This window comes from Xyrauchen texanus, chromosome 19, assembly GCF_025860055.1.
Source record: "Xyrauchen texanus isolate HMW12.3.18 chromosome 19, RBS_HiC_50CHRs, whole genome shotgun sequence".
NCBI classification, from domain to species: Eukaryota; Metazoa; Chordata; class Actinopteri; order Cypriniformes; family Catostomidae; genus Xyrauchen; species Xyrauchen texanus.
In genome coordinates, this window is record NC_068294.1 from 9,582,618 (window position 1) to 9,604,701 (window position 22,084).

At 39.9% G+C, this 22,084-nt stretch overlaps 1 protein-coding gene across 1 annotated transcript in view; it reads left to right on the forward strand.

Moving 5' to 3' along the window:
* The first annotated feature begins 659 nt into the window (after nt 1–659).
* LOC127660014 (serine/threonine-protein phosphatase 2A 55 kDa regulatory subunit B beta isoform-like) overlaps nt 660–22,084 on the forward strand; it is a 107,486-nt gene continuing 86,061 nt past the window's right edge. Inside the window, exon 1 of the mRNA XM_052150057.1 lies at nt 660–878. Coding sequence (XP_052006017.1) covers nt 800–878 — 79 coding nt within the window. The 5' untranslated portion in view covers nt 660–799. The remainder of the gene's footprint in view (nt 879–22,084) is intronic.

Below are 22,084 nucleotides of genomic sequence, written 5' to 3' on the forward strand. Positions count from 1 at the left end.
ATCTTTAATATCTCTACACCAGCGTCAGAAATTAAAGGGATAATTTTGTTCACAGAAATTATTAAAATGGTACAGCCTGAATGACTGAATGGAAACACACACACACACACACACACACACACACACACACACACACACACACACACACACACACACACACACACACACACACACACACACTTGTATGTGGGTCTGTTGTCATAGAGTTATACACAACAACCACTAGATGGCGCTGTTTGGTAACTTAAAATTTAACTAAAAAAGTTTACTCACTTTCGTAAGCAAAAGGATGGTTTGCTCACGTATAAATAAAGCTGGTGATCATAACAAACGATCTATACGCAGTATTTATTGCATATATGTCTAATTGTGTTACAAGGTGTTCGTAATACACGAGGGGGAACACTAGAATGTAAATACAATTAAATTGCATAGGGTAAAAACCTTAAAATGGCCCAAATCCCTTACAATTAGGGTCCATATAGCCTAAAAGTCCATGTAACTAGTGTAACTGCCCCCATCGTTATACTTTTCCTGCTTTCGCTGCCCCTCCCAACCGATGCTCAGGAAAACAGCCCTGCCCTTCATATTCCGTCCTTCTAGGGTGCAAACATGATGAACTGTGAGGATGCACGTGCACGTCTTCCTGACACACGCATGAATGCTATTTAGGATGCTGCCATAACTCCGGACACATCCAGACAACACAGCAGCATCCCTCGTGCGGTCCGGATCTGCTGTCATCACACGCGCGGATGGTGGGGAAGGACTCTACCAAAGCAAAACAGAAGGAAGAAAGATGAAATGTTTCTCCCGGTACCTGCCTTACCTCTTCCGACCTCCGAGTATCCTCCTGTCCTCGAGCTGTCACACGGAAGGTAGGAGCGCCTAAAAGTCACACCACAGACAGAAGGACAGTGATTTTACTTTGCGGATCACAGTGTTCTCAAGAGATGCTGTGTAATGACAACTTGGGAAGTGCATCTGTAGGGATAACTAATGCTTCTTTTTCCAGATAGTAGTATGATGTCAAACATTACATGCAGACAGACAGACAGATAGATAGATAGATAGATAGATAGATAGATAGACAGACAGACAGACAGACAGACAGACAGACAGACAGACAGACAGACAGATAGATAGATAGATAGATAGACAGATAGACAGATAGACAGACAGATAGACAGATAGACAGATAGATAGATAAAGTTAAAACATAAAATGTAAAATAAATATTGGTAACAGTACATTAATATTCCTTTTGTTAAGGGTTTATAAGTGGGTTCATTAATGACTAATACGTCATTTATAAATCAAAAGCATTTTAAATAATTCATATGCAGTCATATCCAGGGTTGGGGAGTAACAAAATACATGTAACGGGATTACGTATTTAAAATAAAAAATATAAGTAACTGTAGTCCACTACAGTTACAATTTAAATAATTGATCATTAGAATACAGTTAAATTCAAAAAGTATTTTGATTACTGAAGAGATTACTTTGCATTTTACTGTCATTTGTTTCATTTAATATTTAGTAATTTCAGATGGAAAACATTTATACAAATAAATGATGTGATCCAATGTGCATTTGAACAGCGGTGAAACACTTTCTTATGATGTGTTACATTCATACGAGCAGACAGAGAAGTATGTTTGAAGTTTGAAGCACAAGAAATAGAAATAGAAGAAATGTTGTGTAAATTGTCAGCTTTACATTAAGCTAAAATGCTATTTCTAGCCATTTTACATGCACATGTTAATTTTTTCTATTAAGACCTTTGATATTAGGGCAAAAACAACACTGCATAAGATATTTAGTTTTTTCAGAGAATGTATTTTTAACATGTGTATTTTGTCTAACTGTACTGACAGAGTTTTTGTAGTCAAAACAAGTGAAAAAATCTTTAATCCAATACTTGCCAAATAGTTTAAACTGACATGTTTAATAAATAAACATAGACAATGCCACATAGATTGAGCTTCTAGTCCACTCAGAGGCCGAGATATTCAATGAAACAATGAGGGTGGTTCATGATTAGAAAAATAGACTGAATGTCTATGGACGAACACATCTGTGATGGCTAAAATGCTCTAGAGCGCCACCTACATTTCAGATCGGCATTAAATGATGGAAGGTGATAGAGGAAAAATTCCTCCTACTTGCTACCATCTTGTGGAATAATTTTGGAGGGAGATGGAGTTAAAAGAACCAGATTTACATGCTTACAACAACAACAACAACAACAACAAATAAAAGATCAAATATATATGTTGTTGACATTCAGTCTATTTTTGTAATCATACACCACCCTCATTGTTTCATTGAATATCTCGGCCTCTGAGTGGACTAGAAGGTCAGTCTATGTATCATTGTCTATGTTTATTTATTAAAAATTGGGGTGTAAATGGTGAGCTCCCAAAATGCCTCAGAGTTGTAGAGGTTAAGGAGCATTTCCATAGGTTACTAATGTTGAATAAGTGTAATTAAGCATTTATAACATGTGATGAAAAATGTCTCACTATTTGACAGGTTTTGAAAGTCACTTTTTTCGGGAAATCCTGAAATACACGTTAACTGTTCAGTTCAGTTTATCACTCAAATTGTTATGCTGATAGTATAAAAATGTATGCAAAGCAGAAGCAGATTTAAATGACAAAATAATTTGCTCTAATGAAGGAAAAGGGAATGTTTACAAAATGTTATGGGATGTGCATGAGTAGATTGAAAATGATGGATCATTGCTGAATCTGTATAAAAGAAACTAAAATACTGTGTTCTTAAGTTGATACACCTGGTTAAGAGTAATGAAAGTCAGCTTTTTTATAGCTGTATTTCCACAAATTTCTGACCAAATGAATGACCTCTCCAGTTATGAATCCATGCTATCATTAGAGCCTTCTTCTGAGCTTTTGTGAATGTACTAGATGTGACTTTGTCTGTTTATAACTCTGTGTTAAAAAATACAGCCTGCGTTCATTTGTCTAGAGGAAACCATATTATTAGTCCCAAGAAACATCATTGCAACCTTTTGTGAGTATGTGTGAATCAGGTTGCTCTAAATCTTTTTGATCTAAGTTTATCTTGGTTGCTGCGTTTAGTTCCACAGGAAAATGTGGCCCACTAAACTTTTAGAAAGATTACTGGGTATTCATATACAGAATAATACTAGATTCTCTTGTGACGTTTGTAACCCTGATAATTGTATTGATTGTGTAACATTCAGCAGGGTGGCTATCAAATCCCTTTAGGGCCATGATAGTGAAATTTATCAGGTAGTTTTAATATTACAACAGTAGATTAATAAATCATTGCTGGTTCACTTTGTTTGTAGTCTTGCCAAAGAGTCTTGTTTACAGGCCTTTTGCTCCTGTCATTTTGATAAGTCATAACTATTGCAATGCAGCATTTCATTGTAACAAAGAGTGTCATGTGGGGTTCTTGACCTTATGTGAGAAATAATATAGCTAGACAGCTGACACATTTTGATAGATGCTTAATGCTGACCAACACCCAATGCTCAGCGGTAGCCACTGTGACGGGGCAGAAAAACAGATGAGTAAATAAGTGAGAGAGTTTGCAATTGTGTATTAGCAGGGCCAATGCTAGGCAGATGAGCAGGGGATGAAGTAGGGGTGTCATGGATCTTGAAAGATTGTCTTCTATTCAGTCTTCAGGATACTTTTGGCCTTCTCCTCACAGACCATACAAACCCTTTAGACAAAGATCAAGTACTTTGTATTGAATTTAATTACAGCAGAAGCACTTGAAGTCTTAACTATCACCTTAATGCCAAAATTACGATAAATGATGGATGGATGATGATGGATTGCTGTGGTAGGCTAGCTTGTTCTCCCATGTACGGTCTGTCAACTAAAAGTTCAAACAATTTCATCGTTGAACCTACTGCCGCTGATCTTTCGAAGTGTCATCTAATGACTAACGGATAATTCAGATGAAGTATAATTAAGTAGTCTAAGTGTTTACTTGCTTCTTTTGATTATTGGGGAAACCTTTGCCCCTGCATCTTACACATGTGTACATAGACACATCCTGCTTCGGACATATTGATGAGTTCAGCTGCAAAATGGATTGCTGTGGACTGTAGGCCAATGATTAGCTTATGTTCAACAATATCGAAATAAACAATATATTGCCTTCTAAAACCACTCTTTGTATCTCATCTTCCACAACAATATCTGGTCGTTCATACGTGAAAGGATGTTTGTTTGTGTTTGTTTGAATAATGGCTGATGTAATATCAGGGTGTGGACTCAGAGGCTGGGCTGGGGATCGTTTTCCTCAAGATGAAAAGGGGACTAAACCAGAACTGTTGTAACACCAGCACCTACAAGCTAAAGGGTGTAGAAACGGGGCGCTTGTCAACTGATGAATTGGTTCTTCCGAGCCCCTGTTGATTTTAGGAGAAAGACAGGATGCTTAGTCATTGCAAGCTTTTCGATGGGTTATTCATGTTTGTGTGTGCTGGGAAGGGTGCATGTTCGAGAAATATTGTGATGGATTAACTTTTAAACAGTGATCATTTTCTCATTGCCTTCTGCTTGTGTCAAGGAAAAACAAGCTGTGGCTTGTCACGTATAGATATATACTTGGGGTCCAAAAGTCTGAGACACATTGAAAATGTGGGATTCAGATTTCAGTATGGAAAAAAGTAATTATAAGTCATTAATAAACTCCTTTATAAACCCTTAACGAAGGGAATATTCAAGTAAAGTGTTACCAAATCATTCATGTGTGGTTACTCTATATCTCTGTTCTACTTGAAAGGTCATTATTAGCATTTCTTTTTTGCATATTAGCATTCAATGTCATGTTTCCTTTACAAAAGGTTTCAGCTTTGTTATTCCCTTGGGAAAAAGAAGTACACTTAAGCTTGTGTAGTACACTTAAGCTACTTAAGTGTACTACTTATTATGGAAATAATGTACTTTAAAAGAACATACTTAAGTGTGAACTGAATGTTATATTTTCAGACACTTAATTGCATGTTAATTGCAATGAAGTGGTATTTCATTACTGTTTGAATGTATATTAAATGCAATAAGTTCAACTTTAGAGTGCTTTTATAATAATGAATATAAACACAAAGTGGACTGAAAAAATGACATTATCACTCCCTTTAACTAACTATAATAGTCTAGTTTTCCTTGTGATATAAATAATGAATTAGGGCATTTCATGTTTTTGATTAATATAAGTATGAATAAGTTTATTTATTAAGCACTTATAACATGTAATGCTCACTATTTGGCAAGAACTGGAAGAAAGTTGACCTTTTTATGCAAGTTGCTATAACTTTATATAAATGATTTATAATGCATTTGTAAATTACTTATTATTCCTTAAAGATTACCTTTATAAAACATTAACAAAGCAAACATTAATTAAGTGTTACATAAATACAATTTTTCACTCAAATTGTTATGCAGATAACAAAAGTTATGAACATTTTCTTTTCATTAAATTAGACAAATGCAAAACAGAAGCATTTTCACTACTCAGTTCAGACTTTTGGACTCCCATTGTACTAAATACACACTAACTGTATCTACACCGCACTAAGTGTGTCATAAATAAATCCATCCTAGAAACTCACATGTATGTGCACAAACACACACCCACATGCACACATTTCAGAGAGAGCCCTATATTTCTGCATCACTGTTAATCAGCCAATAATGATGGAAACTAGACAACATGAGAGCATGTTTCTCTCTCTCTCTCTCTCTCTCTCTCTGTGTGTGTGTGTGTGTGTCCGAGCTATAAAGCAGATATAATTATATGAGGGAAGAGTTGTGAGAGTTTAAATGGGGGGAGGAGAGACATCAGAGATAGTAGACTGTGGACACATTACGTAGTGAACAGAAAGAAAAGTCGATCTCTTTAAGTGCCTGCATGCAAGGAATAAATGCCTCTCCAGCCTCTTAACTAAGCAGACTGCGGGACAGAGGCCGTGTGTGTCCAGATGAAAGCTGTATTGCAGAAGTTGCTCTATCATGGTTGAGGAGACTTATGTATTTAAGATGTTTTAAGATGTTTATTTTATTATTATTTAATTTTTGGTATTTATTTCTGTTCACATGAATACATGACACTGCTGTTAGGTAATTGAAAATCAAAGTTTACTTAACTGGTATCTTTGTCCAATTGATTTCATTTGTCCTATTGCTTGTCATTTGTTTCTTTGTTCATTATTTATTACTGACAATTTGAATTATTACTTGAAAAACTTAAAGCAATGTTTACTTCATTGAGAAATACTTTAAGGCTGCGTGCTATATTTTTTATTTTAATTGATAATATTTACTTTAAATAAAGCATAATTGTAATTTTTTTATGTAGTATTGAAATTTGTTTGAAGAATCGAGAATTGAAAATCTGTCATTTTGACTAAAGTTCATATTGAAGTCTGACTTGTGATTGCCGTCTTTATCTCTGAAAAATCTGAGAAGTAGGGGACTGAAGGAAAAGACTTAACTGTAAAATAATAATTTGTGTGAGTTCACAGTAAATTCCTGGATTAGTTGCATGACTTTCACACTCACAGTATATTTAACAGCAGTATTTCTACAATTAATTACAATTAAAAGACAACTGTATACTCCGACTTCACAGTGAACAGGACCAATTGCTACTGTAATGTAGCAGTGCTGTGTTGTGTTGAAGAATCACAATGATCATCTGTATTTTTTTATCTTCAGTGTTTGTTAATTGTCTCATTGAGTTTTGTATGCTGTGTGCTCGTGCCCTAATACTCGAAAATATAACATCCAAATTGCACTCACTATAGTTTTTTGTTTTTTCTCCCTTTTCTCTCCAATTTGGCATGCCCAATTCCCAATGTGCTCTAATTCTTTGTCTTGTGTAGTGACTCGCCTCAATCCGGGTGGCAGAGTATGAATCTCAGTTGCCTCTATTTCTCAGACCGTCAATCCACGCATCTTGTTGAGCGCGTTACCGCGGAGACATCGTTACTCGTGTGGAGGCTCACGCTATTCTCCGCGGCATCCACGCCAACTCACCACGCGTCCCACTGAGAGCGAGAAGCACACATTATAGCTACCACAAGGAGGTTAACCCAATGTGACTCTATCCACCATAGCAACCAGGCCAATTGGTTGCTTAGGAAGCCTGACTGGAGTCACTTAGAACGCCCTGGATTTGAACTTGCGACTCCAGGTTTGGTACTCAGCATCTTTAAAGCTGAACTACCCAGGCCCTGCGCTCACTAATGTTTATGTGAACACGATTACTCCAGAGTTTTCATGGCATCAGAACCCGTGTCTCAGTGGCACCACAGGAAATGGTTAATCATGAATTGATGCAAAAATGTCTGATGGGGAAGGCATTTGTCAGTAATTCAGCAGAATGAGGTTAATTTCAGTATACATGAACATTCAGAAGCAACAAACTAAAAAAAATCTATATTTTCCATGAAAATATATATATATTTTTGGTCCTAACCAGCTGCGACAGGAACGATCAACGAACAATGGGACATTTTGTCAAGAACAATTTTAGGTTTAATAATTTTAGGTATAGAATGATTTGTTTACATCAGTGATGTGTAAATTAACCAATTGCCAAAGATAAGTTTATGGAAACTGACACAAATTAAATTTTAAGTAGCTCATGAGAAACATTCTCATATAAAAGTATTAAAGTAGCTGAAATAAAATGCACCTAAAGTAAAGTAAGTGGCATAAATAAGTGCACAGCTCTTCATTGTTGATTCATAATCTTGGTACTGTGGTTAAATGTAAGTGCAAACCAAATTTGTATTCACTTACAAACTGCTAAATATTACACATACTAACAGTTCTCCAGGAAAGTTGGGAAACTTCATTCATATTTCACAGTGTTAATAAAGTACACAAATATAAAAAATTCATTTATAGCCAAAAAAAAAAAAAAAAAAAGATTAAAGCTTACACTAACAGCCTCTTCACTTTCCCAAGTGGAGACTCAACACATGCTGTTTGGGGTTCTGTGTGATTTTGATTCAGATTTGTGAATCAGTTCGCAAAATGAATCATTCAGATCACTTTTTGAAACAGTTTTACAGATTCAAAAGTATCAAATTGGTGAAAAGATTTGACTTCTCAGCAGGGATGCATCTGTACATTTGTTGAGGGGTATGCACTCTGTGTGATTTTCAATTCCATTAAATTTTATCTGCATCGTTATTTTCCATCCACACAGGAAAATAAAGAAGAGGCTTAACATTTAACATGATTGATTCTGAAGCAAGCCTCTCCATCACACAATTATTTGCCCCATTTTTTGGATTTAGTCAATAGTTCACACATACAGCCTTTTCCAGAAAATTACCTACAATTTCCAGTTTGGAGGTCATGTGTTAACACGACCCTTTTGAACTGGTAAAATTTGCTCTGGTAAAATTGAGCATTTGGTTATTTATAAAGTATTATAGGAGATTTAAAAAGTATGATTTTTCTGCTCATTAGCAAAGTCCTTACAGCTTTGAATTTTCCCAAGCCAGGTGTTTGTCCATTCTTAAACATGCTCTCACAAACACTTTATCTTTGTCTAAATCCTGCATCAGTTTCCTTTCTAAAGCACTAGATGCATTAGTCTTCCGTCCACTCGTTCATAAAGAGAGACGAGAGACCACAGCAGCACAAATCCTGCTTTGTGTTCTCCAGACTCCAGGGCAGGTCAGCTGATTCAAATCTGTAAAGAAACTCCAGGAAGAGAGAGAGAGAGAGAGAGAGAGAGAGAGAGAGAGAGTGCTCAATGCATGTTACATACACCGATAAGCCACAACATTAAAACCACCTGCCTAATTGTGTAGGCCCCCCTCGTGCTGCCAAAACAGCACCAACCCGCATCTCAGAATTGCATGCCATTCTACTCACCACAATTGTACAGAGCGGTTATCCGAGTTACCGTAGACTTTGTCAATTCAAACCAGTCTGGCCATTCTTTATTGGCCTCTCTCATCAACAAGACATTTCCGTCCACAGAGCTGCCGCTCACTGGAAGTTTTTTGTTTTTATCACCATTCTGAGTAAATAGAGAGACTGTAGTTTGTGTGAAAATCCCAGAAGATCAGCAGTTACAGAAATACTCAAATCAGCCCGTCTGGCACCAACAATCATCCATGCGATTATGTAATCAGACAATCAAGTGGCAGCAGTGCAGTGAATAAAACCATGCAGATAAGGGTCAGGAGCTTCAGTTAATGTTCACATCAACCATCGGAATGGAGAAAATTTTTATCTCAGTGATTTGGACCATGGCATGATTGTTGGTGCTGGTTTGAGAATTTTTGCAACTGCTGATCTTCTGGGATTTTCACACAATGCTCGCCACTCAGGACATTTTGGGGGCTGCAGCTTTGCAGTGTTCATAGATAAGGAGCTCTATTGTCTAGGCTTTATTCTGCACATTTAGGAAACGCTGAATAGAAGGGAAGTGCAGCTTTAAAAAGAAACCTGCTGGATCAATTACCTTTTTTCCCCATCTGGCATATGACTAAGCCGAGCAAGACATAGAGAGAGAGAGAGAGAGAGAGAGAGACATGGGCCGAATGAGTCAGCGTTTTTTTCCTTCTCACACATACATTGTATCTTTTATGTCATGTTTGGTTCACTCTGAAGTGTTATCTAAAGTGTTGCATGCTTAACATTCTTACATATACACATTTGCTCTCCCTCTTTCAACGCAAGTATGCGTTGCGCTCTCAGCTTATCCGCAAGGGGTGATAAGGTGGGTAATTTGCGTAAACTGTCTACTGCTATGGTAAATTGTCTTTTTTCAGGTCAACTAATGTCATGGTGGAGCAACAGTTCAAAGAGAATCTTAAATTGGGTATGAAAAAGGGCCTGAAAGCAGTTGCGGAACACAGATGACCCCCCCCCTTCCACCTGGAACTCTGCATAGGGCATCAATTTGTCCAGTTGTAATGTTTGCATTACATAAACTACATTTACAAGGTTGTTTGAGCACGGTCAAATTGCGCAGTAGCTCAGCTGATAGAGGGGATGATCGGGGAGTCCTGAAAAGCATAAGAGTCAACACTTGAGCCTATAGTGTCATCGAAGCACCACAAAATTGTGAGTTTGCTTCAGCAATTTTTGTATGTGCCCGCCAAGCAACTGTCATTGAGATAAATAGTTATGCAATCGGATCCTTAGAATTAAACCTGTTTTGCTACTGTACCTTTAAGACCTCTATATGTAAATACCCTCAGTTAATACACTCTTGAAATACTTGACTCCGATTGGTCAATAACGGCATTCTGTGGTCAAATATTTTTCTATAATGACCGCATCACTGTAAAACTGACTGTAAAAACATTGTCCCACACACATTTAATGTGTCTCGTATCATTCTGTGGTCTCTTCTCACAAAATAGAGTCATTTTAACTTATATAATGTATTTATAAATTGACATGTAGTAAGCTTCGTATAGGCAGTCCTTATCGTCCTGTCTGGGTTTATTTTGTGATAATGAAGGGCTGACTGTACATTATCCCTTAATTTACACCTTCACATGTGAAACTACCACAGGCATGAGGGTGAGTAAATGATGAGAAAATTTTCATTTTTGGGTGAACTATCCCTTTAAGTTTAATCCTGAACCCGTACCCGGGATAAACATTGGTTGCCATTTATCAAGTGTAACTTGATAAAGGAGGGACTTGAGGGAGCTTTGAGAGTATGTCTATGTTGTACATCTAACGCTTATATTTCAAAAGATATATATTTTTAAAACACTGTCTGATAGACATGCAGGTGAATTTCAGCAACAAGGACAGGGAACATTTGCATATGATCAGAGGGTTTAAGGTTCCAAACTAGATGGAGAGAGATGATATACAGTGCATGTGTTGCATGTTGAAAACATTGCACATTAAGAGAACTAATCAGACATCTGCTCCTACATGTCCAATTCATTAGACTAATTAAATTATAATATGCAAAAACCCATCAGCCTCCATCAGCTATTTTAAATGCATGTTTAATGCCAATGACCTTTGCACTGGAGAGCACTGAATAGATCTTACAGGGCCTTGGTGAAGATCCACTTTCCCCCAATCTCTCTCTCTCTCTGTCTCTCTCTCTCTCTCTCTCTCTCTCTCTCTCTCTCTCTCTCTCTCTCTCTACACTCTATCTCAGTGTGTGTCTGTTAGTGGTGTGTGAGTCATTGCTGAGCTGCTGGGCTAACACACAGGAGAAAACTGAAGCCATGTAGTAATGGATCAGGTTGTCAATTTGTTTCGTTTGAATTAGCACAGGTTTTGCATTTCTATTTGGAACTTACTGATTATAGGCCTCATTGACCTGCGCTTATGCACCTAATTTTTGAGTGAAAGAAATATTATTTGTGGATCATTTTGGCAATATTAAATCAAATATGAAAACATGCTGTACTATTGTGATGGCCCACGAGGCAGCCACACATCAATGAGCGGTAATGTTACACATGCACACATACATACCACACACACGCGCACATACACATGTACATGCTGGCTCTAATTTATCCGGCACATTTTTGAGCTTATGTTCATTCTCTTAAGGGCCTGTATTCATATCGCAGGTATTATGGTAATTATATTTAGTTATTTAAGTTCTAGTGCATCATTGACTAGTTGGAGTGCACACATTCTAGTTTATGGTGTACGGTTTATACTTTTATTAATATTGCATTTTCTGAGTTTAAGTTACCGCTGTGGTGCTGAGGAGTGGATGGCTGGAGCTGTTGGCTGTGAATAGTGGTGGAGTTTCCGCATTCCTGGTCCGAGTGTTTTAAGGACCGGCATGGCACTTCGACCGCTGCTTTAGTTCCACTTGCCGCTACCAACAAGCAGATTGACTGTGGGGAAATGGGGTGGATGTGTTGTGGATTTTCGTTTCTAATTTGTTGGTTTTCTTAATTGATATTTGTTTATTTCTTCAAGATATGTTTTTCATTTTATTCTGATTCTTTAACTGGCCTGGTTATGAATTTTGTTATTTGTATTTGAAGTTTGTGTTTTTGGTTTCCCTTGTGTGTTCATGTGGACTAGTCCGTTTGTATAAATGTGTCCCAGTTGTTTTATTCAAGAGGTCAGTTCAGTTCTCTCATATTCTGTTATTGGAGTTTAATTTTGTTCTGTTGACCTCTTTTATTTGCCTGGATTTGGGTTATCTGGACTTTGTTTTTTGTTTCTATTTGAATTATTTTGGTCTGATTAATTAAAAGATTATTTTGGGAAACAGTTTGTTACGGCCCTTATTCCTTGACTGTGCGGTCCCTCACAAGTGGTGGCAGCGGTGGGATAAGCCAGTCGGGCCTAGTTTCTCCAAAAAAAAAAAAAAAAATTTGTCCACTTAAACTCCATGTGCCATGAACCGGGGAAGGAAGGCAGCCCCAAAGACTTCTCCAACAGAGCAACCTGAGGAAGTGTTCCAAGAGCTGGGGGAAGATGGAGCAGTACAGAAAGTGAGTGAGGTGGAGGATATGGAGCCTGGAAGCCGAGAGCCCACACTTGCAGACTTGACTGGTTTGTTTCGAGCTCATATGGCGAAGATGGATGCCCAAGAAGCTCACAGGACTCAAGAGTATTCTCAGCAGGAGCGTCGCTTTAAAGTCCTTCAACACCAGTTTGGTCTGTTGCAGCTGGAGGTGCAGGCTCGTACGACTCCAACTCCCAATCCACTGCTGATGGCTGGAGACCCCTTGGAAGGTCCTGATGATGAGGAAGCTGTCCCTAGTCGCCTGCTGTCTCAGTCTACTACCTGTCAGAAGGATCGTTCAGAAATTCGTGCTGCAGGTCAGTATCAGTTTAAAGAGCTAAGACTTGAGAAGTTATCGGAAGCTGATGACATTGAACATTATTTAATTACCTTTGAGAGACTTGCAGCTGTTTGCCGGTGGCCGAAGGAGGATTGGGCCTTCCGTTTAATTCCTCTCTTGACAGGTAAGGCCAGAGCGGCTTATGTACATATGGATGTGGATGATTCTCTTGACTATGAGGAAGTTAAGTCCGTCATCTTAAGAAAATATGACATCAACCAGGAAACGTATAGACAACAGTTTCAGTTCTCTGGATGTTGAACCCCTTGAGAGTCCCAAAGAATTATATGTGCGGTTAAAGGAACTTTATGGGAAGTGGATCCAACCAAAAGCTAAGTCGGTTGAGGAAGTTGGTGAAATTATAATTCTTGAGCAATATCTAAGAATGCTTTCTCCTGAGCTCCAGGTTTGGCTCGTGGGAACATGATCCTAAAACTGCCGCACAAGCTGCAACCCTGGCGGATGTGTTCGTGGCTGCACGTAAGAGGAATCAATCATGGGCTTGGAAAACCAGCAGAGATGACCGCAGATTAAACCTTCCCCAGCAAAGCCAGAGAAGTTTTTCCAGTGCCGGTAAGCCTGCTGGAGGAGAACCTGCATTTGCAACCTCTCTCAAGAGTCACAAAAGAGTGCCAATCTGCTATTTGTGTGGTCAGGAAGGCCATACTGAAACCAATGTGTCCTAAAAATACAGTCAAGACTACTCACCTTTGTTATGTGCCCAGGGGTGGTACGGGGCCACCAGGAAAAGCTAAGTGGTCACCACAGATGATAACGGTGGAGGTGAATGGAAAGGAGTTGCAGGCCCTGGTAGACACTGGGAGTGATCAGACGCTGGTACATCACAGATATATACTACCTGCCCTACTTAACTTCAGCGACAGGAAAGCTATTCAGCTGTGTTCACGGTGATGAAAAACTGCTTCCTACGGCAGATGTGTATATCAAGGTGAGAGGACAAGCTTATCTCCTGGATGTGGGCGTAGCGGACAACTTGCCGTTTCCTGTGGTCTTGGGTCATGACTTGCCCGTGCTCTGTGATTTGTTGCAGCCCGTACCTTTATGTAGTATGGTTGTCACCCGGGCTAAAGCAAGCAAAGAGGAAGAAGGGGAACAGTTGCTTCGTGCCCTACCTTTCTTTAATAATGAAGAGGAAATCGTTGACTCCGTTAAGCCCAGGAAATCTCGTCGACAGAAAAGGTTGGAAAAAATAAAGTATAATGCTGTTAAAATGCCAGATGACTCCCTCTCTAACTTTTCCTCTGAATTTAAGCTGCCCAATAACATCGCTCAGTTACAACAGGATGATGCCAGTCTTGTCCCTTACTTGGGAAAGGTAAAGGAAGAGGATGTAGAGAATGATATTGATGGTGACCTCACAAAGGAAAGATACTTTCTTCAACAGGGGATACTCTACCGTCGACTTGGGTTGGTGACACAGCTGGTGGTACCGCAGTGTGTCCGTAAAGTGATTCTTATCCTGGGCCATTCGATTCCCTGGGCTGGCCACCTGGGGAAATGTAAAACCCTTGCTAGGATTAGGAAATACTTTCATTGGCCCGGCCTGAAATCAGAGGTAACCCAGTATTGTAGAAGTTGCCCAGAATGTCAAAAAGTCTCTGCACATGGCCCTTGTCAGGTTCCTCTTCAGCCACTTCCAATCATTGGCACTCCATTTGAAAGACTGGGAATGGATGTGGTCGGGCCTGTGGAAAGAAGTTACGCAGGTAACCGATTTATGCTGGTTGTAACAGACTATGCTACAAGGTATCCAGAAGTGTTCCCATTAAAGTCCATCAAAGCAAAATATGTGGCGACTTGTCTTGTGCAATTGTTCTCCAGAGTTGGATTTCCTTGTGAGATCTTGACAGATCAGGGGACTAACTTCATGTCCACCCTTTTGAACCAGGTATACAAGCTGCTGGGTATTAAAAGTTTGAGAACAACCCCTTACCACCCCCAGACGGATGGGCTTACAGAACGATTTAACCAGACACTTAAACAGATGCTTAGCAAGTTTGTCTGTGATTCAGGTAAAGATTGGGACCAATGGCTTCCCTACCTTCTCTTTGCCTATAGAGAGGTGCCACAATCATCTACTGGTTTTTCCCTTTTGAACTCCTATATGGACACGAGGTAAGGGGTCCTCTGGCTTTGCTTCGAGAAATATGGGACGGGGACCAGACAAGGGATGAACCGATGAACGTTGTGTCCTATGTGGTACAGATGCGAGAGCGCTTGGGAAAGATGGCTTCATTGGCCCAATCTCACCTGGCTGAGGCACAAACGCGCCAGAAAACATGGTACGATCAGTCTGCTCGGGGCGAAGTTTTGAACCAGGTCAGAAGGTCCTGGTGATGCTACCCAGTAAAGAAAGTAAGTTGTTGGCCAAATGGCAAGGCCCGTTTGAAGTCCGAAGGAAACTTGGGCCTACCACCTATGAAATTTCAACGTTGGGCAAAGATGGGTCGAGCCGAATTTTGCATATTAATCTTCTTAAGCAATGGGTCCCCGCCCTGATCCGACTGTACAAATCTTGATGATTAGGCAGGTGGAGGAAGAAGAGGAATTGGATGACCAATACTTACCCCAGCCTGCTCTAGGAGATGTCAGTCTGCATCATTTGTCCCCACAGTGTCAGCATGAGGTGAGGGCCCTTGATCTAGCTGGGGTTTTCTCAGAATATCCTGGATTCACAACTTTAATACAACATAACATTGTGTTGAAGCCTGATGCGGTTGTAAGGAGAATGAGCTACAGGGTCCCCGAGCGTCTCCAAGAGTCCCTAAAGAAGGAAGTCGATTTGATGCTGAGGCTGGGGATCATCGAGCCATCCAGAAGCGAATGGTGCCATCCTGTGGTCCTGGTTCCAAAAAGGATGGTACCATAAGATTCTGTATAGACTTCCGTTACCTCAATTCTGTGACAAAATTTGATGCCTATCCCACTCCACGTATAGGTGACCTTATCGACCGCCTGGGTAACTCACAGTTTCTGACGACCATCGACCTTTCAAAAGGCTATTGGCAGATCCCTCTGACTTGTGAGTCCCGGAGCTCACCGCTTTCAAGACCCCATTGGGTTTGTTCCATTTCAAGGTCCTTCCTTTTGGATTACACGGGCACCCGCCAGTTTTCAAAGACTCATGGACCAAGTATTACGAGGATTAACCTTTACAGCTGCTTATCTGGATGACATTGTGATTTACAGCAACACGTGGGAGCAACATCTGAAACACATCCAGCTGGTTCTGCAACGTCTCCAGAGAGCTGGTTTGACGGTTAACCCACAAAAGTGTGCCATTGCAAAGACTGAGACTGAGTATCTGGGATTTGTAATTGGTGGTGGAGTGATCAGGCCGCAGGTGGGAAAGGTCCGGGCCATTGAAACGTGCCCTCAGCCACGGACACGAAAGGAACTGCGATCATTCCTGGGCATGGCTGGATTTTACAACAAATTTATCCCCAACTTTTCTAGTAGAGCTGCAGTGTTGACCGATATGGTGGGTTCAAAGTGTCCGAATCAGGTTCGCTGGACGAAAGAAGCAGAAGCGGCATTCAAAGACCTTCGAACTGCCTTGAGCAGGAACCCTTTATTGCATAATGCTGATTTTAACCAACCTTTTATTCTTCAGACAGACGCTTCTGATAGAGGCCTAGGAGCAGTATTGTTGCAGGGTCCTCCTGATGCCCGACATCCCATTGCTTTCCTCAGTCGCAAACTCTTTCCCAGAGAAGTCCGTTATTCCATTGTGGAAAAGGAATGTCTCAGCTGTGAAGTGGGCGTTGGACTCCCTGAAATATTACCTCTTGGGAAGGGAATTTGTTCTGGAAACCGACCACAAGGCTCTGCAGTGGCTCCAAAAATGAAAGATACCAACAGTCGAATAACCCGTTGGTACCTGGCCATGCAGCCCTTTCGCTTCTCCATCCAACATGTCCCTGGCAAAGAGAACCTAACGGCAGACTATCTTTCCCGCTGTGCCAGTGACATGTGTGAAGGGGGAGTATGTGATGGCCCACGAGGCAGCCACACATCAATGAGCGGTAATGTTACACATGCACACATACATACCACACACACGCGCACATACACATGTACATGCTGGCTCTAATTTATCCGGCACATTTTTGAGCTTATGTTCATTCTCTTAAGGGCCTGTATTCATATCGCAGGTATTATGGTAATTATATTTAGTTATTTAAGTTCTAGTGCATCATTGACTAGTTGGAGTGCACACATTCTAGTTTATGGTGTACGGTTTATACTTTTATTAATATTGCATTTTCTGAGTTTAAGTTACCGCTGTGGTGCTGAGGAGTGGATGGCTGGAGCTGTTGGCTGTGAATAGTGGTGGAGTTTCCGCATTCCTGGTCCGAGTGTTTTAAGGACCGGCATGGCACTTCGACCGCTGCTTTAGTTCCACTTGCCGCTACCAACAAGCAGATTGACTGTGGGGAAATGGGGTGGATGTGTTGTGGATTTTCGTTTCTAATTTGTTGGTTTTCTTAATTGATATTTGTTTATTTCTTCAAGATATGTTTTTCATTTTATTCTGATTCTTTAACTGGCCTGGTTATGAATTTTGTTATTTGTATTTGAAGTTTGTGTTTTTGGTTTCCCTTGTGTGTTCATGTGGACTAGTCCGTTTGTATAAATGTGTCCCAGTTGTTTTATTCAAGAGGTCAGTTCAGTTCTCTTATATTCTGTTATTGGAGTTTAATTTTGTTCTGTTGACCTCTTTTATTTGCCTGGATTTGGGTTATCTGGACTTTGTTTTTTTGTTTCTATTTGAATTATTTTGGTCTGATTAATTAAAAGATTATTTTGGGAAACAGTTTGTTACGGCCCTTATTCCTTGACTGTGCGGTCCCTCACAACTATATATCACAAAAGTGCGCTTCAAGGTCTAAACAGGAAGTTTATTTTGAAAAACTCAAAATGACTGGCCATGGAAAATGAATGGGGAAGATCACAAAAATCAAGACTTTTATTGAAACTCGCAGAGAACCGCTTGGCCATTGTGCTGCCACAAAGTGAATAATGAGCAAGGCCATATGAGGCTTTACCTTAAATATGGGAAAACTTCTGTATATTAGTAAATGTTAGCCAGTTGGGCCAGTTTCTATGTAAAATCCTAGGCCGATTTATGGCCAATTGCTTTTGGCCTGCGATTACCCTAGGGCCAAACCACGCCAACTGGGAATTGAGGTTGGTACAATGTTTTCAATGGCCGGTCATTTTTGACCGGGAACACCACAAGTGTGACTTTGTGCCATTTTGTACAAAATAAAAGCATTTTAAAACAAACTTCCAGGTTAAACATTAAAGCACACTAGTGTGTTAAATAGTAAAAATAACCACAAATAATGTTTTATGTTTTTCCACTCAACAATTAGGTGCATAAGGTCAGGTCAATGAGGCCTACGATCAGTAAGTTCCAAATAGAAATACAAAACCTGTGCTAATTCAAAGAAAACTAATTGTCAAAAAGATCTAATCCAATATTTGGTAATAATATAGCATAATTAGAGACTTATAAGCAATTTTGTATATGTCAGTCATTTTTGACTGGGAAGACCACATGCATAACAAAGTGAAAATACACACACATAAAATGAAAATATAAATTAGCCATTTTTGAGGTGACGTTTTGATATCCTGTGTTAACAAAGTCAGAAAGTTTTAGTCCACACATCTCAGCAATGGTTTGCTAGAAACATATTTATAATAACATTTTACAGAAGTGTTAGAAATGGCCCCTTTAAGGATTTCCCCTACTGTCAATTAATGGATAAAATAAGGCAGTTATTTGGAACTGACAGTCATACACGTGACCACGCGACTGCTGATTTCTAGCCTATTTCTTTGCTCACATAATTTCCTGTCTATTAATCAGTTTTAATGTGCATCAACAAACAAATCTGTGTTTTGAAATGTTTGTGTGCTGAGGTCACTTCCTTCCTTCAGAGATTTCCCTGAAATCCACAAATCTCACATAAAGTCAATGTTTATGTTTGGATAGGGAAATCTGGTCTTTGGAAAGCGTTTTACTTGCAGGGTCTCAGAGCGCTGTTGCATCTGGTAATCCCTTCTTTGACACCATTTGGATCCTCTATCTCTGTGATTTTGGTTAGTGGGATTAGGAATTTGAGGATTGGCATTGCATGATTGAATGGAGTCTCTGGGATCAGGAAGATATGCACATCTGGGTCATGCACTTTGAGGGCAAAGTGAATAAAATGCTTACACACAGAGATCAACAGAAATAGTTGCTGATTAATCAAGGCAACATTAGCAAAGTAAATGTTGGATTCTTATACTGATATGTTATACTGTACATAAGCTAATCCTGCTATGTCTCCCTGAAGTTACTTAGTCAAGATAAATATTTTTTTTTGACAAAAAGTACAGCCTGATCTCATGAAAATGATCTGACTGTGGCGAGTTTATTGCAAAATAATATTGCGTGGTTCATTACACATATTGCAGCAGTTCTGAGGTGAAATGTCCACTGAGTGGAGCAAAGTGAGTTTAATTTTCTCCCAAACAGAGGGGGGTTTTAAGGTGAATGCTTTATGCAGTTTTAAATCAACAAAACCCGACCACCCTTTCCTAAACCTAAACCTAACCAATAGTGTCATAAAAAGCAAATGTGAGGTGAAAAACACACTTGTTAAAGCAACCATGTTGTTTTGTAGTGATTTTTGGACACTTTCAGCTCACGTGTCTTCAGGACTGGTACCCGGTCCTTTGTATCGCAAGTGCAATGATCTATCAAAGCCCGGGTACACTTTGTTTTTCTGCGTTCCGGATCGCATTGTGTCCATTCAACTGTGTTACCTTTCAAAGTATACTCTTCTGATAGCAAGCAGATACAAATGCGTTTGACACATGTGCACTACGAATGCTTTGTGATCCTTTTTTAGTACTGTCAATGGCTGCCGCATGCACCAATGTGTGCACAGACAAGGATGTGCGAGTGTCAAATCTGTGCCGCCAGCTGACAGTCCGTGCAGATTGTGCTGAGGAAGAAATTTGCGTCACAAATAGTGTGCGTGGAGCGATCAGCAACGTGGACAACCGAAGTGTACTTTGGCCTTAAGTTGAGCTACCGCACAATTAGGTCTGCCATGATTTGTGTGAAAGTGAATAAAAGTGTTGTTGTTGTTGTAGCACCTCTAATGTTCATTTTAACCAGGAAACTGCTGCGATACAAACAATGCAAAAATATTGGTATAGTAACGTGTTTCTGCAAGGTTGCACAATTATGTTGAGCAGAGACTCAAATAGGGTGAAAAGAAATATGTCAAAGGAAGCTGAGTAGAGCTTTAAAAGGAGGATTTAGCTGGGACTTAACTTGTTATAAAGGAAAATGTTTGTTTTAAAAGTGAATAGAGTATGCAAGTGAAAAAGAGAATGCTCAAAATGTCTTCACATTTAGGCTTTCTTTTCTGTTCTGTCATGGTTCTTCCCAGCAATGTCAAATAATATCACACACATTTGTCAAACTAAATTTGAATTGAGTTTGAATTTCAATTTCAAATTTGAATATAAAAAATATTCAAGAAATGTACCATGGTGCAGATGGTGACAGTACAGACAGAAACAACAACAATAGCCACATAAAAAAGAAGTGCACAATCAGGGGATGTGGGAAAACTAGCAGTCTGCTGAAAAAAATTAAACAAACACACAATAAATACTAAATGCTGACTGATTGCACAATATTAAAGTGAGCAGTGCTGTTATAATGTTCTTTTTTTATTATTTAGAAAGTCATGCAGATTGAGGAAGAATGTATGAAAAGTTAAATGAGAATACCAGTACTGTCCCTGTTAATGATAGATACTGGTATTCTCATTTAAATTTTCGGACATTTTCCTCAATCTGTATGACAAAAAAATAAATACAACTGGCCTGTCCAATGGCAGTTTTAAGATTTGTGAGGATCAGTGCCTCAAAGAATAATTGTTTATACATGTTTATCATTGTAAGGGGGTTAAGATGGGCAAGGAGGAGGCGAGAACCGGCTTGTCAATATAAATAATAATTTAATAGAAACTTAAACCAAAAGCACAAACATAAACACACACATGACGGACATGCCCGTAATTCTCTCTCTCTCGAACCGATTGCGACATTGTAGCCCGGCCCCGCCCCCCCCTCCGCTCCACACTCGTCCCGGCGTTACCTCAGGCCGGGGTGCCACCGGCATGATGTACACCCCCCCTCTTTCCCTGGGGAGGGGCGTGCTTTGCGCCCCGTCAGGTCATCCCCACCTTCCTCGACCTGGGAGGAGACAGGAGGGGAAAAACAACAACTACAACAAAAAAATAGGTGAGGGAAAAGGCCAACACGGTGCGACAGAGAGAGAGGAGAGAGAGAATAAGCTCACTCACCGGTTCTCTGATGTACCTTCGCGTGGTCCTCGAACACTCCGCCACACTCTCCAGCGGACGACAGCCGCTCCTCCTGGGGCGAACCGGAGTCAAACCTCCGACCTCCAGCTTTTCTGGCAGCACCTGGGGACATTCCTCCGCCCCTGGCAGTGGCCCTACCACTCCAGGCGATCGGGGAGTTACTTCCCTCCTCCCCTCGCGGACGGCGGTCTTCCCTCTACCCCTCCGTGTAGTGGGTAATGTGTAGTGTGACCCCACTTGACTGACAGTTTGTCAACATCAGCTTAACTCGCTCGTAACACACACAAGACGGTCTTTTGCCGCCACCTACTGGCTCAAATCTTTAATATCATAGGGACAAATGAAAATTCACACATCTAGCTGCTCTTACACATTTGGAACGGCACAAACACAAGCGGAGTGAAGCATCCCAGTGCTGATGGTCTGATGGCTGATCAGCACCCTTGGAACACTTTCCGTCCAAAAATAATCGACTGTTGAATAATAGAATAGAGCAAGACATGAATGCAAGTTTGTAGGCTATTGTAGAGGTGATGAAAATGTTGTCTCAGGTATCTTATTGTACCTTATTTAAGACTTTATCTGTTGGGAACCAAGAGTGACTGGGACATGGAAGACTGAAAGTCAAGTCTACCCTTGAGAGCATCTCTTAATGAAACCACTTATTTTTTTAGATTGTTTAATATTTGCTATTGCCATAACGGCAACGTAAACCGGCATTAAATTATTGCATTAAATATTGTCAAGGTATTTGACTCCATATACTACAACAGTAGCCAAAAACAATGCCTAAATTGTTTGACTATTGGATAACATTATTATTTTC